We start from the raw sequence: 27,029 nt of genomic DNA on the forward strand, positions 1-27,029 counted from the left end.
TCTCAGGAGTCCTTGAATCACACTTTGAGTACTACATTCTAAATAGTAGCTCACTTTCTGGAATTAGGCATCTAGGAATACTTAGGATAGACAAGACCACATTTCATACCTTGTTTTCTTCCCCTTGTCTCAGTCTTCCAGGACTTGGAGGAACTGAAGGTCTCTTTCTACCCTTTTCCTGTTGGAAAAGGTCCTGCAATCTGTGGCCAAAGGCAAAAAAAAAAAAAAAAGGAAAGAATATAGCTTGTTTCTATCACCGTGAGTGCTGTTTATAAATTTTCTCTTTACAACTTTGAAATCACAAAGTTTTCCTATTGGGATTACCACAGTCTGAAGTTATATAAGAGTAAGTTCTTATCATATCTAATTAACCAGGAGCATTTGCTAATATGACTATAGTTGTAAAAGAATAGCAAATTATTATAAAGAAAAATACTTCTAAAAATGTACATTTAAATAAAGGCATAAGATAAACATACCAATATATTTGGAATTGCTGGCTAAAAACCAACAGTCACTCATGGCATACTAATTCAGTTAAAAACAATTTAACAGCACACACATCTGAACAACATTGTTTCAAATCATATGAGAAACAGCATTAAAGGCTGTTCTCCTCTTTGATTTTTACATCTTCACAAACTACCTAAAGAATAGCACATATATTTTAAAATATAAAGAAGGAGGGTGACAGAAAACAAAAGCTTCTTTAACTTGAGCACAAAATGAAACATCAATAATTAAAGATTTTTAAGATTTTAGATATCATATTGGAACAAATGTGGCAATAATATTAAAGAAAACCACACTGCAAAATCATACCTGTTATTCCAAGCTTGCAGCACTTCACAGAGACTTTGTTTCTTGGCAATAAGTGACTCAAAGACCGACTGCAGTTGCTGAGGGGTATCTACAGAGGAAGACATGAGCCTTGCTTGCATCTTCTCAATCCAGTTCTTAAACTCGCCTTCTTCCATCTACAAGGAACAGAAACAATTTCAGGAGAGAGAGACACTATATAGACATACCCCAAAAGAAACTTCTAGTAAGTTAATAATTAACTTTTGAATTTTCTACCCAAAGAAATAAATTACCTCTTTCTGTGCAAAGATATCTTCCATTTTTTCCTCTCTTGTTTTACTAAATGTATCAGTTTTCAAAGATGCAAGTCTTTCATCAACGGCAAGATACACCTGTGAAACTCTAACAATAGAAAGAACATTAAACACTAGAAAGGGTGAATCAAATTTTCTATCTCACATAAATAGAAACAAAAAGTTACATACAAAACATAATTGAAATAATGTTTTACCTAATTAAGAATTACATACAGTTTTGCAGAGCAAATAAGATCTAAATGGATGTACTTGAAAATTTTAAGTTATGTCTAAAAGAGTTCGGCTTCTTTTTAGTATCTTTCCATGACGTCTACAACTTTCTTTTTGTACACCAAGCATGCATCGCATACAATTAGAAAAGTTATTTACATTTTCAAAGAAAGTTAAATGAACAAACCTAATACTTTAAAATGACTGTAAAAAATCAAAAAAAGATGATTTTTAAAAACTGAACTTACTTTTGAAAAAAGTCCTTCAGATCCTGAAGCAGGGACACTTTTAATGGGGCCTGACGCTTAATGAATATTTTGGGGAGTGGAACACATACTTCAAGAAGCCGAATAGGAGAATAACTGAGAGAAGAAAATACAAGAACCAGTAGAAAAGGAAAAACAGTTTAATATCTTGAATAGAACTGTATCATGATGGTCAACTAAATCCTATGAGGCATAAGAGAAAAAGTTTCTATAAAACAGCATTTTAAAACAATCACAAAGATATTAAAGATAACTTTTAGCCACTATAATAAATATCTTCCCCAGTTTTGGAGGGATTTTGTTTTATCTTTCATTGCACTCTAGTAGTACCATCATTTATTCCTTGAAGTTACCTTTATCTGCTATAAAAACAAAAATGATTGCTATAAACCATCCCTATTAATAAGGAAACTAAAAAGTAATGAATACCTACAATTAGATGTAGGTATACAGTTAGACACAGGTATTCATTACCTTTCCAGCTGCTGAAGATTCTTCATGAGTCTTTGTTTCCTTTCTAACTGAGGGTTTATATTGACTAACAAATGCTACAACCCCACTCACCCACAAGGTCCTAGATGCATGGTTAAAAGTCCTTGCTTAAAAAAGGAAATAAGCTCTAATTAGCAAATATTTCCTGAGGGTCTATTATGAGCCAGACACTGTTTTAGGTGCTGAGGATATAACATTAACAATTCCTATTCTCATAATTCAGGAAAAACAAGATTCAGGTAAGAAACAAAACAAATACATATCAGATGCTCAGTACTATGGAGAAAAGTATAGCAAGAAAGAGAAGAAGTAGAGTGCTAGGGTGGGAGAGTGCCAGGGCAGGTGAAATTTGAGCAAAGACTTGTAGGAGGCAGGGAAGCAACAAGCAGATATCTTGGGAATGAGCAGTTCCGAGAGGAAAGAACAAGTACTAGGTTCCCAGGCAGAAAGCTATCTGAATACCTGAGGCCCAGTCAGAAGGCCCGTGGGGCAACAGCAGGATGAGTGAAGGGAGAGTAGTAGGAGGTAAGGGCAGAGAGATCCTGGGCAGTCAGAGCAGATAGGAGATTAAAGGCTAGTCAACAGACTTACTTTGGCTTTCACTCCAGGTGAAACAGATACCCTTTGGAGTGTCTAGAGCAGAGGAGTGGCCTTAGCTGACTGCCTCTTAAAGGAACCACTCTGACTGCTGTGTTGAGAAGAGGCTAAAGGGACAAGGCCAAAAGGAGACTAATATAATAATCCAGGTGAAAGATAACAGAGGCTCAGCCCAAAGTGGTAGTGGCAGAGGTGGTAAAAAGTGCTTAGACTCGATATATTTTGAAGGCAGAACTTGAAGGCTTTCTCAAATTATTTAATACCACAATAGCAAATGTCAATTTTTTGAACATAGAATTTTAGCTCTATCAGAAATATATGATTATCCTTCTGGTTAATGTCTTGGCAAAAATTCTGACAGACTTCCAGATGCCATCAGATGCCAAAACAATGGTTAAGAGTTAGGCCAGGGCCCAACATGGTGGTGGTTCACATTTATAATCCCCACACTTAGAAAGGCCGAGGCAGAAGGATCACTTGAGCACAGTTCAAGACCAAGCCTGGGTAACAGTGAGATCCTGTCTCATATTTTTCTAAAATTTTTATATTAAAAAATTTTTTTTTAAAAAGAGTGAGGCTGGTAGTAGGTCGACCAGGGTTCAAGTATGACTCCATCATTTGACAGCTCTGTAAGTGAACAATTGTAAGCTCTGTAAGTAAGGATAATAATAACTATTTCATAGGGTAAAGAGTAAATAAAATAATATTGAAAGTTCTTAGAGACTGGTCCTCTGCATTGGTAAGAGTGGAAATGGGGAATCCCACAAATTCGTTCAATCTAGTAACCGTGAAAATGTTAAAAAAAAAAATTCTTAAGGGATTATCAGATCTGAGATTAGGTACAAGGTTCCTAGGATTTCTTACCTGAAAGACGCCACCATCTGGTTATAGGAGAAATACTGGTGATAATCATGATGGATGGAGTGACCACAGGGCTCAGCATTGGCTCTGCGAGTATACTGGTGCCCATAAAACCTAAGTTCAAGGTATTTTGCAAATGACATAGACCAGGACTCACTGGAAAGAGCAACAACTGGTGTTACCTAGAATTCAGCAAAAATAGTTTATCTGATCACATATTGCGAATCTGTTTTTTAAAAAATAACATTTTCTTTTCTAATACAAATGTAATATATATTGACTGCAGAAAACCGGGAAAAGAATGAAACGTTCAAAGGTGGGTGGAGTTGGGGGTAGTGAAGGAGAGCAGCATCACCAAAAATCCCACCAACAACGTCAGTATACTAGTATATGTTTACTTTTGATGTATTTTATATTATATATATACACATATACATATATACATATATATATGCAGGCACACACAGTCAGTATATTTGTAAATAAAAACTCTTTCCTATTAGTTTCATATTATATAGTTTAGCAATCTATCGTGAATATTTTCCCACACAAAATATTCTTGTACAACTTTTCAAATGGCCACAGAGTATCCTATTATATGAACATATATTTAACCAATCCTTACTGATGTGCCTTTAAGACATTACAAGTTTTTCCATACTGAGATGATGCTCTGATGAACATCCTTGTATATATTTACAACATCCACAATTATTCCCTTCGAATAATAAAGGTGGAAATTGGTAGGTCAAACAGCATAAGCATTTATATGGTCTTTGATAGTTTCTGTCACATTATCTTCCAAAACAAGTGTACCAGTGTATATAGTCTCGAACAGTATTTAAGAATATAAATTTCCCCCAGTTTCTTACCAATCCTAGGAATTAGAATTGAAATTTTTGAAATGTGATCTCCTAAAGAAAAATGTTTGAAGAGATTTTACTGGTTTCATGTATACTTCTTTGACTACTCATGAGTAACATGATTAGTAGCCATTTGCATTAAATTGCATTGTCATGTTCTTTGCCCATTTTTCTACTATCATGGCTTATAGCAATTTAATATTACATAAATTTATGTTTAGTCATATATGTTGTATTTTTCCTTGACACTAGAAGTTTTTCATTTTAGTGTAACGAAACTTACCTTTTCCTTTCTAGCATAAAAAAGCAGAAGTTTTTGTTTTAAAATAAAGTGTATATAGCAAAGCATATATGACATAAAGATCAAATTTAAGTTATTCATTTAGTATGATGGTCACTCTAGAGTTCACATATTCTACCACAAACTATTACCAGCTATCTAATAGGAACTAAAGCCTGTAAGGACAAGTATGAAACTAAGACTGAGAATTGCTAGAAATAATTTTATGTCTGTATGTTTGCTGCTGCAGGTGCAACTTTGATTTTGCCGTTCTCTACCACTGATTAATGTAGGTCATGCTATTATTTTATATGTAATTCCCATATGTGCCTTCCAAAAGCACACTTCGAAATAACCCAATTAAGGCCAGGCACGGTGGCTCATGCCTGTACTCACAGCGCTTTGGGAGGCCGAGAAGAGTGGATCACCCAAGGTCAGGAGTTCGAGACCAGCCTGGCCAACACAGTGAAACCCTGTCTCTACTAAAAACACAAAAATTAGCTGGGTGTGGTGGTGTACACCTGTAGTCCCAGGTACTCGGGAGGCTGAGGCAGGAGAATAGTCTGAACCCGGGAGACGGAGGTTGCAGTGAGAGATCACACAACTGCACTCCAGACTGGGTGACAGACCAAGACTCAAAAAAAAAAAATAAAGAAAACAAAATAATACAATTAGAGAAATGAGTTAAATTTGGAACATTTTATCCAGATTGCTTGCAATCTGGATAAAAATTATATATTTAAAAAATACAGTACTGGCACCAAACACTTGCCCCAGAGTTAGAAAAGTAAGAAAGGCACAAAGAAGAAATAAAACACATGTCCTTCTCTCAAGAATCCACATGAAAACCAGTAGAGACCAATTTCAACATGGTCTCATCTGTATACGAATAGAAATGTTGATATAGGCTCAAATTTATTATACAAATATCCTAATATACTGCAGTTATTGCTTTACATGTCTGTCTCCTTCCCTATAGAACAGAAGTCACTTCTTATTCTTTTTTTCATTCCTAGGGCCTAGCACAGTAACTGGCACATAAATGGTGCTCAATAAGTGTTTGTTGAAACAATTAACAAACATAATTGGGAACTGTCAAGATACAACCTCAAGATATCTTACTGTACAAGGCACTTGTATTTTATTTAATGACTGATACATTCCTAAGATGAGATCTTCAAAAAACAAATACTAGATTGAACATACAGCATTGGAAGGTAAGATAACAAAGACAAACAGAGCTCAATGACAAATAACAAATCTATTATAATATAGAAGACCCTCCCTTAAAAAAAAAAAAAACTACACAAATAAAGAAATAAATGGCAAATAAAATATAGTAATAGGGTCTATTTACCTGTTTGCAGATTCTACACCAGGAATATGTAAGAATTGTATGTTGATATCCAGGTACTGGAGAATCCAACTCCTTCAGGATTATCTGCACACAGCCTTGGCCATGAACAAAGCGCCGAATGTGATGTACCATGGGGGTATCACAGAACATGCTTGGACACTGATAAGAAGGCCTTTGACAAACAAAAGAGCCCTTCTCACATTAAGCATGAAACAGAGAAATCAGAACCACTGACTGGTGGACAATCTGCACCAGGTACTCATGCTGCTCTGAGCCTGCAGCTGAACATCCTGTGTTCAGCTATAGCATGGTGATAATTTCCATTTGTTAAGAACCTTCTATTTGCCAAACAATTTTAAAACATTTCCTTTTACCCTCTGACAATTCTGGGGATTGTTATTCCCTAAAAAGGGGACTAGTAAAGTGTTTTGTCACGTAAGTGGCAAGTGATAGCGCTAAGACTTAAACTGAGGTCTAGATGATTCCAACACTTTACCTGCTTCTCACTTGAATCACTGTATAAAAACAGATTCTGAAAAATGTCAATGGTAGGGTAATTAGATGGGCAGAGATAGGAAGAATGTTCTGGATAAGATATCTCAGTTTAAACATGGAATAGACTACTTCTTTGAATGATATACTCTGATATGCACTATGAAAGTGAGATCATACAACAGTTACTTGACATCCAACTCATGTTTACATTTTAGGTTGAAATTCTGAGTATCAAAAATGTGTAATGGAATGTAAGGAAGAAATGTGTTCTTACCTGAAACAGTATCTCTCTAAAAATATTCCTAACGTAAGATCATTCTTTCCATAAAATTCCATTGTTACAATCCTAAAAGAAGAGACAACCTCTTAGAAACATAAGAATTAGCATACACCAAAGACATTTCATGAGACCACAAATTATGATTGCCTACTAAATGTACGGTACTTACAATGAAGTATGAAAGCAGGTGATACTCTTTGTTGTTATGGAATAGGTTTTAGCTCATCCAATAAAACAAGTTTAGACTAGCCACACTATAGCGTCTTTTTCACTCCCAATCCACTAGTATCTTATAAAATGAATGAGGATACATAAACTATAATATTAATTGAGTAAAACTGATTTGAGTTAGGAAGAGGTAAAGGTTTCCTTTACAAAGGCTTAAGCCCTGTCAACACAAGGCAGGACTCCTGTCTCCTACTCTCTCGTCCATGCCTTTACTGAGCATGGAAAACAGCAGTTCTTACTAAAGTACCAGTTCCTATCTTTATATCTAACCTATAAATGCTCACAAGACAGTTTGGCTATATAACTGGTGAAACCCACATCTTATTCAAGCCTTGACCTACGGAGTTTATAAACTCCCAGAGAAAATTCCTATGGGCTCTGTCAGTCCCAAGTCTGCCTGCTGAAGCTATACTACTGGAAGAACCCATGAGCTCACTGCTGGAAATAAGTGTTTCAGGAATCTGAAATTAAAATACAGTATATGCTTTGGCATGGAAACAGTGCCCCCAAAAAAGCAGTTACGTTCCATAGTATGTTTAAAAGTAAAGGTGAACTACGTAATGTAAGGCTATATATATCTATGTGAGGTTTTTGTGACAATAATTTGAAAAAAATAATTTAAAACATGAAATGTATTTCAATTTCTATCAATCTACTGAAAATTAATTTTTAGACTAAAATCCATTAATAAAACAAAAGGTTGACTGCTTCTATAAAAATTATGCCTGAAGGAAAACCTGCCTAAATTGTACATACTATCATCAAAATGCTTACAAACAAGCTTTTGTGTGTCAACTTTCTCACTTTTTTAAGTACAGGTTGAGCATCCCTAATCTGAAAATCCAAAATGCTCCAAAATCTGAAACTTTTTGAGCACCAACATAACACCGTAAGTGGGAAATTCCACAACTGAAACCTTTGTTTTCTGATGGTTCAATGTATACAAACTTTGTTTTATGCACAAAATTATCACAAATCTTGTATAAAATTTACTTCAGGCTACATGTGTAAGGTGTATATGAAACATAAATGAACTTCATGTTTAGACTTGGGTCCCATCCCCAAGATATCCCATTAAGTATAGGCAAATATTTCCAAATTTGAAAAAATACTAAGTCCAAAACACTTCTGGTCCCAAGCATTTCAGATAAGGGAAAGTCAACCTATACGATTTATCTTCTATGTCTCACATTTTTTTTCACTCTTAAGGTACTCTCATTTACTTCTACTCATGAACAAACATGTATGTTCCCATTTACTTCACAAGTTTAAAATAAAAGTTCTATCAATTCATATGTGACCAGCAATGTGCCGTGTACCTAAAAACAGGTCCTAATGACTGTGCTTTTTTTAATTGCTAGAATTCTGTTCTTAAGTGGAATAGTGTAGGGGGAAAAGAATCCTACCATGGACTGACACAGGCACTAGGAGCATTGCTGGACTGGGCAGAAGAACTACTGAAGAGCACACAAAGTCTCTGGTGGTTAATGGGATTCAGACAGTCTACCTAAAAAAGAAGGAATGGATGGATGAGCAAGCGACTGCAACCACATTCAACCCCAATGCACCAAACACACTCCACTCTATTTGTAAAGCCTCCAATTACTGCTGTAGGGGCTCTGGTCAAGATTTAAAACTACAGGAAACTAAATGTAAGGAAGAAGCGCAGTTAGTTTTTGAGAAAAGACAACCCAAAAAGTTTAAATTAAACTTAAAAATACAAAATGATGTCTAAATAGCTTGTTTTCTTAACTTATTCTTCATTTTTACAAAACTGCAATAAATTATTTTGGAAGAAAAATTAAATACATCCATATTTAACAGTCTGAACTGATGGCTGAACATCAATCTGAGGCACCCAGAAATCTAAATTCTAAGGAGATAAAGGCAACACCAGCTATCTCTTAAAATGTAAGTAGTATAGAAGTATATGAAGAAGTTCAGGAAATACACAAAACCACTCCTTCTATGATTCCACTAAACCTCCCAAGCTGAGCAATTTGACTCTGTGGTTTTAAAGTATCTATTCTTTTTGCTAGTTCACATACCCTATCCCACATACACACATGACTTCCTATCTAAGTACAGACAGGGAGTTTTGTTTTTATAAATTTGAAATAATGCAACACATATTAAAACACAACTTGCTTTTTAACACTTCAAATATAGCATGGGCTTTATCTAAGTCATTAAATGACTTGAGATCCTGCTCATCCTTTAACTGCTTTAATAAACATCTTTGTACACATATTCTTATAGAATGAATGCATCCTTATATAAGCATACTTAATTATTTCTGCAGGAATAGATTATCAAAAGTTGGAGTCCTGGGTCAAAGGTATATACATGTATGTGTAAATCAATACTTTCCTATTACTTTCTATAAATTTGTATAAATTTATACAAATATACAAATACATACATTTTATAAATTTATGTAACATTTATGAAAGGTGTTTTTCCATGTCATCATTAACCATGGATCTTGTATCACTTTCCTTTTTCTAATCTCACAAATAAAAAATTATTTAGCAACACTATTATTTAGCACTTCCTTGACTACTAGAGAAGTTGGACATTTTTTGTTTTATTAAACAATTGCATTTCCTCATCTAGCAATGGATTTGTTCACTAGCTTTATTGCTACCCTTATCAGTAATACGTCTATAAACTTCCTCAATTTGTTCTCAATTTATGCCTAAAAAGAAAAAGGTCACTGTCTTAGTTAAATAACAAGGTAAAATGTTTTATGACTTTAAAAAAAAAAAACCCCACCTTTTTTTAAAAAACACATCTATTTCCTGTTTTTTTTAAAAAAACACATCCATTTGCTGCAATAAGCTTCCATCTCTGACTCCCTGACACAAGGTTCAAGGATTATAATACCACATCCAAGTCACGTTGTCAGAAATTTTAAGCAGCTCCACATTTCCCCTTACTTCAGGGATCTTCCTAGCTTACTGTAAGTTCATCTTAAAGCCCTGAAACCCAGATTCATTACAATTCTGCTTCATACATATTAAATTAACACAGAAGCCAGCAGACTCAAGACAAAAACTAAAACAGCATAGAAGAAGAAGTATTTCACAAATCTGGATACAGTTTGCCAAACTGATTTTTTTAGCCTGCCTTAGAGGAGTGTTTCAACACATTCTAAACTTACACGGGCATCAAAAAGCAATCTGGCTCACCTTTGTTGACCACAGAGCATCACTCTGAATAAGCCCCCTCTCTTCGTCACCCTCGTTTTTGCTTCCTGATTTGCCACTTGAAGTGCTTGATGCATCCTTTGAATGAGCAAAAGGGTCTGAATTTTTTGGCTGAATTCTTCCTCCTCTGGCTCGATAATCAGCCAGCATTCTACCCAAGCTCTGGCTATCGCCCAGATGCTCAGCAATTCTAGTGCTCACTAGCTCATGTGAGGGTAAGACTTGAATAGACTTGGCCTGAATACTTCCATTCATGCCCTGAAGTCCAGAGAGATCCCTGAGCAGCTGTTTCTTCCTCCTGTTCTCCATTTCTTTGAATTCTTTATTGAGGAGAGGAGACCAGTAAACCTGCTCTGCAAAATAATCTCGGGTAGAGCATCTCATCCCCTTTTCAGTTAAAAGGAAGGGTTCTCGGAATGTGATTACTGGGGAGATACAGAGGATCACGTCTTTTAATTCCTGCTTAAAGGCCAAAGAATAAGTCTTTCGTTTATCTTCAGAGGAGGTGACTTCCTCAGTAACATATAATCCAGTGTCATCCTGCAGAGGGTCTCTAAAAGCTCTCATCTGGCTTTTGGGATCCTGCGACACATCTGTTTGCTGCAAAGTCTCTGGCTGCTCACTGCCTAATGCATCCTGTTGGTCATCCACAGGAAGTGGCAGCAACGATTCCGGTACAGGTGGAAAGAAAGCACAAGGGAGACCCACCGGGCAAGCTGTTGTGGTATGTTCTTGATGCTTCAAAGAGGCAATAGCCTGAGGCACATTTTTATTTTCCTGCTCACCCTTCTCAAACACAATCCTCGATTCCAGCAGACTGCTATCATCACAGGGCAGAGACTCAGGAGGGATGTCAGGATCCCAGGGGAGGGAACCTCCACTGTACTGCTCTTGTGCAGCCCCCTCATGCCCTCGTCCCTCAATCAGGGAATGGAATGAAGGGTTTTGCATTAACGTGGGAGGCATAGCAAATTCATCCATGAGGAAGGAAATTTCTAATTGAGAATGATAAGCGACACAGATCATAAATATTAGGATCTCCTTAACTCGAGCCAGCTCATAATCAGAGCCTCCTCTAAGCTTGATTGTACAGCCTAGGTGCTGTGGACAGCCTTCAAAAATCATCAGCGTCTTGGTTTGTTCTACAAATAGTAACAAACAAAAAGTTAAGATGGTGGAGGTGGCCATCCAGAAGTCCATATAGAATTAATTCACTCTCTTAACATCTATAAAAGAAAAACTTTTACACGATTAAGACCACAGTTGCCTATCGTCACTTATCCACTATTAATAGATATTTCCTACTAATTAAACATTGTAGTACTGATAAGTCAACTCTTTTCCTCAGGTCAATCTATGCCAAAGATCACTCACCATTAGGCAACTGAAATATCTGCATATAAAATTTGTGACAAGTGCCCAGGTGTGGTTTCGTAAGCAGCTGGTCCATTGACATCACTAAATCACCTTGGGTCATACGACTGATTCGTTCCAAAACTTGCTACAAAACAGAAAAACATTATATTACAAAACTAGAGAAAAATAAAAATCTTATAAATTTAATCTGGAAATGTCATGAAAAACTTAAAAAATAACATTCACAATAATTTTTAATTTAATAAATTTTTAATAAATATATGATGAATTTTTAAATTCTGGATTCTTCTACACTTAGTTGCTTAGTAATCAATATGTGACCACTGAAACCTAACTCATATTAATAACATTATCAAAATGCATTTAAGCATCATGGATTATCACAAGTTACTGTAGGAAGAGGGGAAAAAAAACTTCCTAGAATTGGCCTTTTTTCTGCAGAGGGTAAACTTTACAAGGGAGAACATTTTCTGCTCAAGCAATTTTCCAACAAAAATGAAGGATCAACAAATACCTACTGATTAACCAATGTCCATTTCAGTTTTGGTCTTGTAGACACCAATAATAAGTATTACATAAAAGTACACGTTCTTCCAGTCTAAGATTCTCAATTTTAAATAATGAAATAGGTGCCATATCTTCTGTCCCACTTTCAATATGTATGGTAAAGCAAAGAAAAAAAGATTCATGTATACCTACCATATGTGCATATAAATTTAAAAGCTGTGATTAAAAAAATAAATAAAAATAAAAACACTCACTGATTTTACATTAATGACCAAAGTAATGCCATGTTCCAATAACATGTCCTGGGCAATCCGAGAAACTGTTTTCTCAACTAGAACCAAGGTGGGTCGAACATCAACTATTCGCTGAACATAATTCTTCAAGAATTCCCTTTCCTAAGTAAGATAAATCAGAAATATTATACCTAGTAAAATTCATTATCTGGACATATTAAGATATCAAGATAGCTTGACTATTATTATCAATCTTAGCCTAAATTTTCTTCATCCACAAATAAGTCTTTAAGCAAATTAATTAAAACACAGTAAGAATCTCATTCATCATTCTAAACTTGATTATGCTGACAAGAGTTTAAGGAGAAATTCCATTCTCCAAATAACTTTCCTTGAAAGATTTCCAATTCTTAATTTAAAAGCCAAGAATCCAATTATCTAGTTCAGAGGTTAAAAAAACAAGAACAAGAAACCTAACCTCACAACTCCCAAAATAAAAGTAATTTCTAAGTTGTTGGTTTTTTTTTTTTTTTTTTTTTAAAGAGACAGGGTCTCATTCTGTCACCCAGGCGGAGTGCAGAGGTGCTGTCATAGCTCACTGTGACCTCAAAGTGCTGGGCTCAAGCACTCCTCCTGCTTCACTCTTCTAGGAGTTCAGGCACATGTCACCATGCCTGGCTAATTTTTTCTTTTTTTATTTTTTGTAGAGACAGGGTCTCACTATGTTCCCCAGGCTGGTCTTGAACTCCTGGCCTCAAGCAATCCTCCCGCCTTCAGCTCCCAGAGTGTAATCACAAGTGTCAACCACTGTGCCCAGACCTAAGTGGTTTTAATATGGTTATGAATTCTCTCCTCTACATTCTGAAACCAATATGAGTTATCTCTTTTTCTGGATATCTGAATAAATAACTCTAACAGATGCTATTTCACCTACTTCCTAATTCTAATTTCCCAACAGATCATATAATACCTAGAACAGCTACAGTTAAAGATCTCAAACATAATTCTAATATATTTTTATCACAAAGGTTTAATTTCAAAAGAAATCGTAAATAACAACCAGAGTGAAAACAATACAACTCATTAATTGCTTCATAATATCTCTGGGCTCCAGATGGGAGACAACTGAAGATCAGCATGTTTGCACTCCTACTCCATGCGCCCAAAGTGTTTTCTGAGCAAGACTATATTAATGTCCCTTACCACCCACAATGGATGAGCCTACTCACTGCAATAAACTTGCCCTGTTGTGAAGTATATTGCTTCTTGCCTTTGTTTTACTGATACTATTTCTTTTCAAATTCTCCCACTATTAACAAAATGGATTTTTTCCTAAATGTGTTAATTTCTTACTGTACTTACTAAACTGTAATTTAACAGCATTTAAAATAATTTTATTTGTGTAGCTCTAATAAAATATAATCAGAACAAGTTGATTTCTTTTTTAAAGTTTCTGCCTGTGGTACAAAGATGGCAAATAACTTTCCTTCCAGTTCCAACTCCAATCAGCTATCATGACTACTCATGAAACATGTCAAAAAGGAGGTCTGGTCCAAGCTCAGCAAGGAAGATATCAGGAGGTAGGCCATAGGCACAGCAGTGGGGAACCAAGAGATCTAGCAGGCCCGGCCTTGTAAGGAGAGTATAAAGTCACAGGCTGATTATCTCCTTGCCCTTTGTTTCTCCGCCTTTTTATGACTATCTACCTTTCAGCCTCTTCTCTGATTAACTATTCCACACTGGGTAGACAAAACACAAAAACAGAAAAAACTCAAATGAGCTGGAACTTTCTATCAATTCAGAAAAAGCTCAAATCAGCTGATACTTTCTATCAAATCAAACTAGGAAGTTTAATTGGGCAGGAGTTAAAGGTATAATAAAAACTATGTTTGAAAGCTTTGATGAACAAGATGCTTTATGTTATGTGAGTTAAACCAAGTTTCCTAAGTACACATCTGCCCAGAACATATCTTTCTAACAAAAAAGCTTTAGTCTGTTAAGTTGACTGTAAAAATAAAGTAATAATAATGTGAATAAATTTAACTATAACTTTTTAAAATAAATAAACACCTATAGGTTTCATCAATTCTAAGACATACAATTTTATGAATTTTAACATCTCTGCAACCAGGATGCATCTCAGTCAAGGCAATCCTGATCTGATCATGTGAAAGTCTTCTGCTGACAATCTTCTATGGAAATTAACAAAACCTTCAGCGTCAAATTATGTTAGGTTTCCTGAACAATAATTATTGTGTTTCCCTTTATTCCTTTAGAGTTCTCTACTAACCTGTCTAGTCAAAACTCATCGTTTTTACTGATAGCACAGCTGAATTCCAAAGAGAAAAGAGCCCCAGGTAACAGAGTTCTTAAGTAACACAGCAGAGTTTTATAAACACTGTGACTTTTACTACAACTCAGTTTCTCTTACTGTTATCTATGAAATCAGTACAAAAGTGATTGCTCCTACCACTCTTAAAAAAATGTAATTACCTAGAATTTTCAAGTAATGCTTTTCCTAAAGGTTTCTGGAACCCAGTATAAGTGTTTCCACTATAATATAATATACACATTCCTAAAAAGCTTCCATTTTGAATGATCACAAAGTAAAATTAACAGCATTTATGGAAGAAAAGGAGTTGGCGCAGAAAACTTTAAAATCTATGAAGGTATAAAGTTTAAAACCAACTTCGTACCTTCAGCACTAACGAAAATAATAACTGGTACCTTAAGAGGAATCATGGACAGCCCAGGCAGAGAGCTTAGTATAGCATGAGGCTGCCTCAAGTGAAATTAAATGTACAAAAACTATTGCAATGCTACAACTGGAAACAGAGCTCTGAGCAGTAAAGCTACCAAGAACCACGCAGGGATGTGGGTGTCCCTCCTTGGGGAGAGAGCCCTGCAAGCAAAAGCTGACTTTCACTTTCTTAAAATAGAACTTAAAAGGCTTCTGCCTGTGTAGCAGCTGAACTGAAGCTGTTTTATTTTCTGGCTGAGGGTTACAACCTACTGCAGCTATTCTGGGCCTCCCTGCTTAGGAAAAACCACTTCCATCTGATATTATTCTGTTTGCCAACTACTTATAAGCTAATTGGTGTTTTAGAAATGTGTTTTAGTAGCACAGACTGTATTAAAAACCAGAGATTCCATTAAAAATCTGGTAGGTTAGTGAAATACTCACAGTAAATCAATGGATTAAGTGGGAAAGGGAAACTAGTATTTGGATTTTAACCTTTTCTTCCTTATATTCTTGAACAGTCACCTTACCTTTAACACTTGAAACTTTAAAAATGATGAGTGACAGAGGTTTTGGTAAGCTATCAAGTTTTCCTATCCAACTTACTCAGCTAGAATTAAGTCAAAATTAATAAGAATTTACAAGCATGATGGTACTCATACATCCCTCCAAATTATTACTTTCAGTAATAAATTCTTACCTGAAGCACAATAGGATCAATGCAAGTAAACTTAGTTTCTTCTCTGTAGAGATACTCAATGGAACACTTCAACAGAAGAATTTTAGGGTTTTTAATACAAGAATTCATCTACAAAAAAAATGAACAGTTTGTTAAAGCTTTTAAAGGTTTGCATTTTACAGCTCTCCTTTAATTATAACTTTAAATCTAATAATGCTTATAATTCTTACTAACTTATTGTATCTCAGCATTAGTATACTCTCATTTAGTTCTTACATGATATTAAATTTTTTCAAAGCAAATAATTTGTTCAGAACAATGCAAAATTCTTCAAAAATTGGTTTTGCTTTCTAATTATTAATCTTCTATACTCTGAACTTTTTTTAATTTTTTTATTTCTGATGTTGTAAGAAGAGATGTTATGCCCTGAGTGTGCACAGAGGGAACAGTAGTTAATGACAGGTTACTTCACAAACTCCAATAAGCAACTTTAAAAGCATATTTTAGTCTTTCTAAAATTCAGAGGAGCAGAAGAGGGAGAAAATAATTAAAATGCCTCCTGAACATATTTCTAATAGAATAAATTTCCAAATAAGGTGGCAAGCTGAAACACATAATGTGAAGCTTAAAAAGAAAATCTGAAAGCACCTCCAGAAGCAGAGACTCAAATAATATACCCTAACCATGTGCTTAAAGCCACAGACAGAATAGACCAAATCCTGCAAATAAGGTTTCAGGCTGACCAAATTTATGGACCCCCAAACTGGCAAACAGTTCTGAAAACAGTGACTCACTAGCTCGGGAACTCAATTCAGGATTCTTTTAGCAACTACAAATCAAAGACTATGTCTAATCAGTGGGGCAAGACAGTCATTCATGCATATGTTTCCACCACACTCACACTCACATACAAATTTTCTTCACTTTCTGAGAAGGGCACAACATGTTTACCTCCTAATTCAACAAATATCATTTAATTTGATTTAAAGTTCTCCTTTAAAGGGTAGTGTGTGGTTTTAGTAAGACTCTCTGTAGAAATACTAACTGATGTGGGATTATTGCGATAAAATATTATTGAAGCCAAGCATATTTTTATTTATCTATGGTCACTAATAATTTTCAGGAATCTTAATGCCTTAGAAAAAGTGTATTAGGCTCAACTTAGAAAAAAGTGAAACAAGACTACAGTTCATCCATCTGGTTGCTCAGGCTAGAAATCTGCCTCAGCTCTCGCTGTAACAAAATCAGTATCCCCAGAGGTAGGGCCAGGGAATCTCTGTTTTTAATGTTTCCCTTGGTGATTCTGAAGCACAGCAAGGTTTGACAACACTGCTATAGATCAATGATATGTCAAAATGCAAGGACCAACAAATGACGTTGGAAACACCTACAGTGCCTACTTTTTTTTTTTTTTTTGAGACGGAGTCTCACTCTGTCACCAGGCTGGAGTACAGTGGCGCAATCTCGGCTCACTGCAACCTCTGCCTTCTGGATCCAAGCAATTCTGCCTCAGCCTCCCAAGTAGCTGGGACTACAGGCACATGCCATCATGCCAGCTAATTTTTGTATTTTTAGTAGAGATGAGGTTTCACCATATTGGCCAAGCTGGTCTCAAACTCCTGACTTCGTGATCCGCCTGCCTCAGCCTCCCAAAGTGCTGGGATTACAGACATGAACCATTGTGCTCAGCCTAGTGCCTACTTTAAATACAGTACTGCCACTTCCCTAACATCCACACAGTCCCACTGCCCTTAACCTACTGAAAATGAGAATTTCTAGGGGTTAGGCTAGGAACAAACATTTTTAACAAGGTCCACAGGTGATCTCAATGTATGTACACTACACTCTCAGAAACAAAAGACTTCAGAATAAAGTTCAAGACCCATAATGTGATACAAAGCCCTTGCCTGCTTCCTCCAGCTTCATCTGCATTGCCCATATTACACCTTAGGAGCTCAGAGTTGCCTTAATGCCCCAGTTTATCTCATCCCATTCCTTTGTGCTAGTGCTACAAAGCTATAAGGTGAGAAGGATAACAGAAGAAAACTGACAGTTCTGTAACTTAGCCCTAAAACAGCTATCAGTTTTATAATGCTAAGCCTCTGGAAGGACTCCAGCCTATTAGAGAAACCCTGTCTCCCTAAGACGTGGCAGGGTCAGGAGATAAATAATGCTAGTACTGTATCATTCTGTTGATCTAGAAGCCTGACCTCCCCCTTCCTCCTTCTGTCTGGTGAAGTCCCATTATTCAGATTCCAATCCATTCATCCTCAGCTCTGGGAAACCTTTCCTGAACCTCCCAAATTTCACCCCTATGGCAGACACAGCTGCCTTTCATTGTCCATTTTCTAGTTCTTCCATGACTAAGGTACCCCAACTTGTTAGCTTAGCACACAGCCATGGTTTGCTGAACTTCACTACTGAACTGAACCACGTTACCTTTTTATGTGCAATGTTCTTGGTACAAACAAAGCCATTGACAACCACAGAATCAAACTTCTTTCCACCTGGGATCTAATGGAGCAATTAAGAAAACAATAAAATTCAATGATAACATGCTTAGAATCTAGTCAGATGTATACTGTTATTCGTTTCCTTTTTTAACTATTATGTAATCAAATAAGAACAAAAAGTTTCAAAAATAACTCTTCCTTTCAACCAATGTTCAATGGCATCTCTGCATGACTGTTTTTCCATCCCCTGCTCTCTAGTGTACTATAACTAGGACTCTAAAGTACTCACTGACTGAATAAACTGGTGCCATGTGGCAGTTAACCACTACTATTTAAGTTAAATATCATAGGGAAAAAGCATACACAGGACTCCATTAATAACTAAATCAGGGGTGTCCAATCTTTTGATTTTCCTGGACCTCATTGGAAGAAGAATTGTATTAGGCCACACATAAAATACACTAACATTAGCTGATGAGATTTTTTTTTTAATCCCAAAAAAATTCATGTTTTAAGAAAGTTTATAAACTGGTGGTGTTGGACCACATTCAAAGCAGCCTTGGGTGCCACATGCAGCCCACAGGCCACGAGTTGGACAAGCCTTATCTAAATAAAGCAAATACCCACTGCTTTTTGTCAGAACAGTGATCATAATCTGTGAGAATAGGCTTTCTCATAACTGACGTGTCAAGAAGAGGAAGCAAGAAAGGAAGAACCTGTATTTGCTTGGGTTCCCATTTCATCTCCCATATAAGGCATCCTTTCCATTCACCTCTCACTTCCTATGCATGGCTTCCATGACTCCTGAGTGCACTGCTAACAAACAAAGCAGACACCAAAATCTCCTACTCCTCACCTAGCACCCCCAGGGTAATGACTCTTTTTAGATTACTATGAAGAGAAAAATTACAATCAGTCCTGCTTCATCAGTTCCTAGCATTAGTAAAACATCAGCAGATCTCACTTTTTTGATGTGGACAAACTGACGGATATCCATGTCATCATCCTGGTTCTTCACATCAGGTCGGACTGTCTGAACAACCTGGCAGACCAATGACACGATGATGTCCCTCCAAGAGGATGACAGTGAGTCACTATGGAGCAACTGCTGGAGTAGTGCCATCATGTGGTTATGATTAGCCGAACTACAAAAATATAAGAAAGAAGTCTGCATAGTTAATACTGCCAGAGACAATAATTATGATGATAAAACGAGCAGTCCACAAAGAAATAAACATTTCAATTATGGTTCACAGTAAGATTTTTCTAGATCAATTTCATTCTTTCATTATATTTGTACCTTAAGGATTTTGCATATAAATGAAATCTGAATATCGTCAACTAAGAAGTCGCCTGTAATTAACTGAAATGCAACTTTAACATGTAAAATGGGGACAGACAGGCACAGTTTGGGGCTCGTGGTTTTTGTTTGTTTTTTCTGAGATAAGTCTTGCTCTGTCACCTAGGCTGGAATGCAGTGGCACGATCTCAGCTCACTGCAACCTCCACCTCTTGGATTCAAGCAATTCTCCTGCCTCAGCCTCCCGAGTAGCTGGGATTACAGGTGCACATCACCATGCCCAGCTAATATTTGTATTTTTAGTAGAGAGAGTTTCACCACGTTGGCCAGGTTGGTCTCGAACTCCTAAACTCATGATCCTCCCACCTCGGCCTCCCTAAGTGCTGGGATTACAGGCGTGGGCCACTGCATCCAGCCAGGGCTCTTGGTTTTATAAGGAATTTACTCACAAGTCAAAATAGGCTTTATTTCCTAAGTAATCTAAGTATTTCTTACTTTATAAGGAAAAAGAAAAAGACCTCCCTTTTTAAAAGGAATGATGCATCATGCTTATCAAGTCATTGAAGATAACAAACATGAAAAATTAAAATTAAAAATTTCATTGCCTTACAGCAACCTCTCCATGGCTTGTTTCTCCCCATTCTCCTCCCTCAGGAGCTCCAGGTTGTTATGATGCCAGCCCAAAGGTGTGAAAGGCAGCTCTTTGGATTTTTCCTCTACTCGACGATTAAATAAGGATTCTAAGTACAATATAAAATAAGAAGTTATTACTTCATTGTCATGTTTTATACCATCTACTCATGTATTTAGAAATTTCTCTTTATAAATGCTTTAAGTTAGCCAACATAAATTATTGCTGTAAAAAGGCAAGAACACATAATAAACATATAAATAAAATGCATAAGAAAATACATACAAATACATAAATACACTAAAAATACAGAAATGCAAGAAATAAAAACAGCAGTAACTGGCAACAGCCAAAATCAGAAACAGAACTATGAAAATCAAATGTACATAACTAAGACTCTCAAGACAATAATTATAAGCACAATTATTATTTGCTGAAAAGCAAATAAAATGAAACTTTTGCTTCTCCTTTTATTTAAGTTTTTAAAAAGAAGATGTTAATTTTCCCTTTAAAATCACAAACTGGGCCCGGCACGGTGGTTCACAACTGTACTCCCAGTACTTTGGGAGGCCGAGGTCGGTGGATCACCTGATGTCAGGAGTTCAAGACTAGCCTGGCCAACATGGCGAAACCCCATCTCTACTAAAAACACAAAAATTAGCTGGGCATGGTAGCACATGCCTGTAATCCCAGCTACAAGGGAGGCTTAGGCAGGAGAATAGCTTGAACCTGGGAGACAGAGGTTGCAGTGAGCCGAGAATGCACCACTGTACTCCAGCTTTAAGACGTCATCTCAAAAAAAAAGAATCACAAACTGAAAACTGCATTCAATAGAACTCTGAATGCTGGCAGAAGAACATATGATAGTGTGGGTGATGAATTTTCAAAAAAGAAGTTCAGCTCAGACATCCCAAAACAACAGATGACAGTGTAAAAAGTCTATTATTCAGACAATCCTCAATAGTGTTTCTCTTTCAATATTGGCACAGAGGTTTTCAAACAAAATTTTAGCAAAACAAACTCAAAAAAATAAATATTAAAACATAAACAGCATTTATGTAGAATTTTTGAAAATCTTTTAAAAAGGATGAATGAAAATGAATAAATGCTTAACAAAATGAATAAATGCTTAAATAATAAATGCTTAACAAAAAAAAGACGTTCACTAAATAACTGTTGAATAATGTGACCAAATAAGTGGAAAGAAAAGAAGTGGGAAATGCTTACAAAAATTCTCTAACCTGTCTCTTCTTAAAAGCAAATCAAACAAAAAAACTTCCACCAAACAGCCAACCAAATAACATAGTAAAGTATATGTCCATGACATGTGAAGTACAAGAACTGTGCATTTCAATTACATAAAGGGCCACTCCAAACTTCTAGCTGAACCAGATGCTTGGAGGTGAATTTAGAAGCACTGCCAAGCTATCAGATAAGCTGCAGTGGCCTCCTTGTACTTGCTTGCCCTGCCTTCTCTCTTTGATCTGAAACCCTGAGAGCCAAGAAGGAAGGGAACTTTTCTCCCATTATCTGAGGCCTAACCAGCAGAGTATTGTGGACCAATTAAGAATTTCTTTATTCTAGGAAGCTAAGCTAAGTAGGGAAGGAATAGGATAAGGCTAATACTTTTCTATTCTCCTTTTGTGTCCAAAAGAAATTTATCAGCAGTTAGTCCTTTATCCTCTACTGCCTACTTCTCTTCCTCACTCCACAAGGCAAGCAGCATCCTTAACTGGATGAGATCTGCCTGTGGGCTTTCTGACAAATTTGACAATCCTTGATGATATGGTATATCAATACTTAATATTATATTCACAATACAGGAAAGCGTAACTATGTCTTTCAAAGAATTAAGTTCAAATTCTACTTAAAAGTTCTTAAACAATTACTTTTCACATTAGAGATCACCTTCTCGCAAACCAAGTCCAAGTTTACATTGTTGGTTCTCAACATTCTCAATCGTTCTCAAATCATTATACATATTAAAAACTGTGTTCCATGATACTACCGTAATCAAATACATTTTCAGCACCTTATCTGTGCCAATCAACATGCTAAGCCCTAACTATATCCTCATGAACAAAAAAGACACCATTCCACATGCAGCTTTTTACAAAATTACCTTTGATGAAAGCGTCGCTTATTGAGAGCTGTTGTCCTCCAGTGTCAGAAATCAAATACTCTGCATACCAGGGAGACAACAGAGAGGAGGAAGGAAAGGAGAGACATATGACTATAATATGTCAGCATAATTATATACAGAATACACCCACACACAAAACATTACTCACACTAAACCCATCACTGCCTGGGAAATTCAAGAAAGCTTTAGGTCAAAATGTCTTTTTATGCTTGTTCTACATACTTCATACTAAACTTAAGCAGACTTGCATTAATAACGCAATAGAGCCATGAAACAATTCTCCTTAATTCAAATGTCAGTAACAGAAACGTTCTTCTCTTATCAAAACCAACCAGTTTATGAAAATTAAGATCTTCAGATACTTGTATGACTATCATAAAAGATGACAGTTTTTTTCATGTATAACTCAAAGATTTAACAAATAATCACTTTGCCTATGCACAAAGGAGTTTATAGAGAACCCACCTGATAAAACAATATAAATTTTTTAAAAATTTCAGAATATAAGCTATAAAACAAATTAATACAAAAGTGACATTGGCAGGAATAAAGATAAAACTCATCAGTATTTGTATTAGTTCCAAATGTTTTTGTTTTTCAAAACTTCTATCAAACACTGTCAAATTTTTGCTAGATATTAACTGAACACACTCTGAATGTTTTTATTATATTAAATATTTTTCTTACAAGTGAAACTTACTCTTTACTTCCCCATGAACTTTCTCTAGGTCTGTGACCAAGCATAGCTCAAAGAGGTTCTTTCCACTATGCAAATTAAAACATAATGCATGTTAACTCCTTTAAAGGTAAAGGTTCTCCACAAAATTTTCTCCAAGTTCATTTATAAACAACTGGCTTTTAAGGTTACTATGTTTATAAGCCAATATGCTCAACCTTCCAACCAGGAAATAAAGAAAATATTTTATTTAGAAAGTTCAAGTGACCATGCCAAATACAAAAAAATCAAGTATGTGGGCAAGATAGATGTTATACTTTATTTCTACTCTCCCCTCACAGAAGTGAGTAACACCAAATCCTGTTAGTTCAATTAAGGTATTATTCTTTACCAGACTTCTCACACTAAAGCTTAATCATATCTATATGAGACTCCAGAAATGGTGGATTCAAACCTACAGAAAATGCTGTATACCATCCACCTGAGCTCAACAATTGTTAAGGATCTGCCATATATGTCTATGTTTCTTCGCCCCCAATCATTCAAAGTTACACACATCATGACACTTTACCACTAGTACATCAGCACAACTCTCGTAAAAATAAGGGTATTCTTCTCTATAGCCACAATATTATTTACATATTTGAGAAAATTCACAATGTCTTAAAAGCACAGAATTGGCCCGTACTCAAATTTATCCAACTGCCCCCAAAATGTTTTTAATCAACGGTTTTTTTCTCAAGCCTTGATGCAATAAAGTTCACACATGGCATTTGGTTCCTGTATCTCTTCATTCTCTTTTAATCTAGAACAGACTTTTATCCTTTTCATAAAATGAATTTTAAAAGAACCCAGATCAAATGTTCTGTGGAATGTCCCACATTCTGAGTTTAGTCAATTGTTTTCTCATGGTGTTTTTATCTTGCTCCTGTATCCCATGTTTTCCTATACACAGAAAACTACATCTAGAGGTTTGTGGAAGCCATGATTTTCACCTTCTTCTCCAGGTTCTACTTGCTAACTTTCCAAGAATAGTTCAGAATCCTGCTTGAAACACATAATACAATATATTTTAATCGTACAACTCTCCAAGACCAATAATGAAAAATTAATCAAGCCAGTTTTATGAGCTTTTGAAAATAGGGTTTTCCATGGTGAAACCCCGTCTCTACTAAAAATACAAAAATTAGCTGGGCATGGTGGCGCATGCCTGTAATCCCAGCTACTCAGGAGGCTGAGGCAGGAGAACTGCCTGAACCCAGGAGGCGGAGGTTGCGGTGAGCCAAGATCGCGCGATTACACTTCAGCCTGGGTAACGAGAGCGAAACTCCGTCTCAAAAAAAAAAAAGAAAAGAAAATAGGGTTTTCTCACCTAAGATAGAAAGCATAAGCAGTTTTTTTTAAAGCACAAATATTCCAACCAATTTTATAAATCCATTTTTCCTCAGCCTTAAACAATACAGGACAATCCATAAGAAAATATTTAATAAGTAATCCATAAGAAAATATTTAATAAGTACTACTTGCAATTTCAGTGTAAAGATAAAAACCATTCCCATTTGTATTTATATAAATGGAATGAAAACCAGAAGAAGAAGAATTCTATTATTCTTTCACGTAACTACCAGTCTCTCTGGAAATCTCTATTTTCTGGTAATCCATGTTCATCTTGACTATAACACTGAGCAAACTATGACATTTCAACTTCACAAGAAAAAGTGTAAAAATAATAACTCTTGTTAGTATCCTAAAAACTAAGGAAGAACTATGAAAGCCAGCTACATTTATTGAGAGATTTATAAAGTCTTCAAAGTATAAGGCTGCAAATGACCTAATAATTATCTTCTTCCTAATGCTAGAACCACCTCTATAATATTCTCAGTGAGTAGGCTAAAGGATTATAATTTCTTTTTAATTCCAGATCTAGATTTTTCATTTCACAGATTTAGAATTGAAAGAAAACTTAGAAGTCCCCAAGTCTATGTAACTCATCACCCGATGTGGGCATCAGTCCTCAATAACCATGACAGGTGGACATTCAGACACAACCTGGACACTTCCCATGCACAGTGGTAAAAGTTCACTACTCCTAACTACTGAATCTAGTTCTTCCTTCAGCCATATGCAAAATAAATATAATTTCTTTCAGCTACTCTTCAGATACCTAAAGGCAACACCAAGCCTTCTTTTCTCCATTTTAAATCGTCCAACTTTCCTTAGCATGGTTTTCAGATGTCTTGGGATCCTGGCAACCCAGTTCTATTCATAAATCAGAACTGAACACAAAACTTTAAATTGGGTCCTCATTCTAGACATTATATGGCCACTAATGAAATCTATGATTGCCCTGGGGGGCGTGGGGGGAGGGAGGTAGCACATCACACTATTAAATTTGCAAATAACTAAAATTTAGATAGATCTTTATCACACCAATTATTAAGAGTGGCTTTCTCCAAAGTACTAACAGTAAACGTTTTAAGCCTAATCACATTATTTTATGTTTTTAACTTTCATCTTGTTAGTCTCAATCTATTGCCTGAGAAAATAAAGATCTTTAAATGTCAATACTGCTATCCAACACACTAGCTATTCTCTCCAGATTTTAATTATTTGTGGATCTAAAAAACATTAAAAGTGCTGACCAAAAAAAAGTGGTGAACTTAATACAGAGAGTCAAATCTCTATAACATAACCTAGAAGCATCCCCTTCCTGCTGACATCAAATCATTAATTATCCTTTCAATATTTTGTAAAGGAAGCTACAGATCCATATGTTAATACTAGTAGTGGTATCATAAGTTCTTACATTCACCAAACACACTACACTCTGTGTGTTTCATATTGAAAGCTCATACTAAGTAGAAGGGTGGTTACCAGAGGTTGAGGGAGTGAAGGGAATGGGGAGATGCTGGTCAAAGGGTAAAAAGTTTCATTCAGACAGGGGGAATAAGTTTTTGAGACATACTGCACACCATGATGACTATAGTTAATAGCGTATTGTATATTTCAAAATTGCTAAGAGTAAATTTCAAAGGTTCTCATTATTAAGAATAATAAGGATTTTTTTTTTTTTTTTTGAGATAAAGTCTCACTCTGTCACCCAAACTGGACTGCAGCGACAAAATCATGGCTCACTGCAGCTTCAACCTGCTGAGCTCAAACAATTTTCCCACCTCAGCTTCCCAAATAGCTGGGACCACAGGAGCACACTACCACATCCGGATAATTTTTTTTCATTTTTTGCACAGATGGGGTTTTGCCACATTGCCCAAACTGGTCTCAAACTCCTAGACTCAAGCCAGCCACGTGCCTCACCCACCCGAAGTGCTAGGATTATAGGTGTGAGCCACTGCGCCTGCCCCAACAAAAAGGATTTGAAATGATGAATATGTTCATTAGTTTGGTTTAATAAATATATCCATCATTTCAAATCCTTATTATTCCTTAATCATTCCATATTTTATACATACATTGTAACATCTTTTTATATCCCATAAATATATACAATTATAATCTGTCAATTTATAATTTAAAAGTAAAGCTCAGACTCTAAAGCCTATGCTTTAAACAAATATAACCACTGCCTTTGCCTCTTTTAACATACTTCAAGTACGAAATTGTCCTCTTTGTCTACAAAGCTATTAAGAGATCATTAAATGTCTTATTAACATCAACAAAGATAGTATCTATCATAGTCTTCTGATTTATCAATCTCGTATCACCATAAAAAAAGGAAATGGGGTTGTTTTGGAATGACTTGTTTTGTTTAACCAATGCTGGTGCCTAATCACCACCAACCCCTTTTCTAAATACCACAGTACATTCTGTTCACTACACTTCTCTACATTTTGCCAGCTTCCAATGTCACATCAAGAATCCATCTTTTTCAAATCTATCACTATAGTCATCTAGACTCTCTCCAACTCTTCGAAACTCTTCAAAGATAACAAACTCTGGCTCCATGATCCCACATCAAGTCTTCCAATAACCTGGCATATAGTTTGCCTAAACCTAGCAACAGACTTACTTTAAAA

At 35.9% G+C, this 27,029-nt stretch overlaps 1 protein-coding gene across 15 annotated transcripts in view; it reads right to left on the bottom strand.

The window, feature by feature from the left end:
* PIKFYVE (phosphoinositide kinase, FYVE-type zinc finger containing) overlaps nucleotides 1-27,029 on the bottom strand; it is a 222,236-nt gene that overhangs the window by 20,775 nt on the left and 174,432 nt on the right. For all 15 annotated transcript variants that reach the window (XM_064373096.1, XM_064373093.1, XM_012446220.3 and 12 more), the window contains 16 exons: nucleotides 22,299-22,358; nucleotides 20,156-20,285; nucleotides 19,210-19,390; nucleotides 18,232-18,306; nucleotides 15,814-15,921; nucleotides 12,395-12,535; nucleotides 11,631-11,757; nucleotides 10,239-11,398; nucleotides 8,454-8,554; nucleotides 6,814-6,885; nucleotides 6,045-6,216; nucleotides 3,548-3,726; nucleotides 1,577-1,690; nucleotides 1,095-1,203; nucleotides 823-977; nucleotides 110-200 (listed from right to left, as the gene is read on the bottom strand). In XM_064373096.1, coding sequence (XP_064229166.1) covers nucleotides 110-200; nucleotides 823-977; nucleotides 1,095-1,203; nucleotides 1,577-1,690; nucleotides 3,548-3,726; nucleotides 6,045-6,216; nucleotides 6,814-6,885; nucleotides 8,454-8,554; nucleotides 10,239-11,398; nucleotides 11,631-11,757; nucleotides 12,395-12,535; nucleotides 15,814-15,921; nucleotides 18,232-18,306; nucleotides 19,210-19,390; nucleotides 20,156-20,285; nucleotides 22,299-22,358 — 2,975 coding nt within the window. The remainder of the gene's footprint in view (nucleotides 1-109; nucleotides 201-822; nucleotides 978-1,094; nucleotides 1,204-1,576; nucleotides 1,691-3,547; nucleotides 3,727-6,044; nucleotides 6,217-6,813; nucleotides 6,886-8,453; nucleotides 8,555-10,238; nucleotides 11,399-11,630; nucleotides 11,758-12,394; nucleotides 12,536-15,813; nucleotides 15,922-18,231; nucleotides 18,307-19,209; nucleotides 19,391-20,155; nucleotides 20,286-22,298; nucleotides 22,359-27,029) is intronic.

This window comes from Aotus nancymaae, unplaced genomic scaffold, assembly GCF_030222135.1.
Source record: "Aotus nancymaae isolate 86718 unplaced genomic scaffold, 86718_ANA_hifiasm-v0.15.2.pri h1tg000008l, whole genome shotgun sequence".
Lineage (NCBI taxonomy): Eukaryota > Metazoa > Chordata > Mammalia > Primates > Aotidae > Aotus > Aotus nancymaae.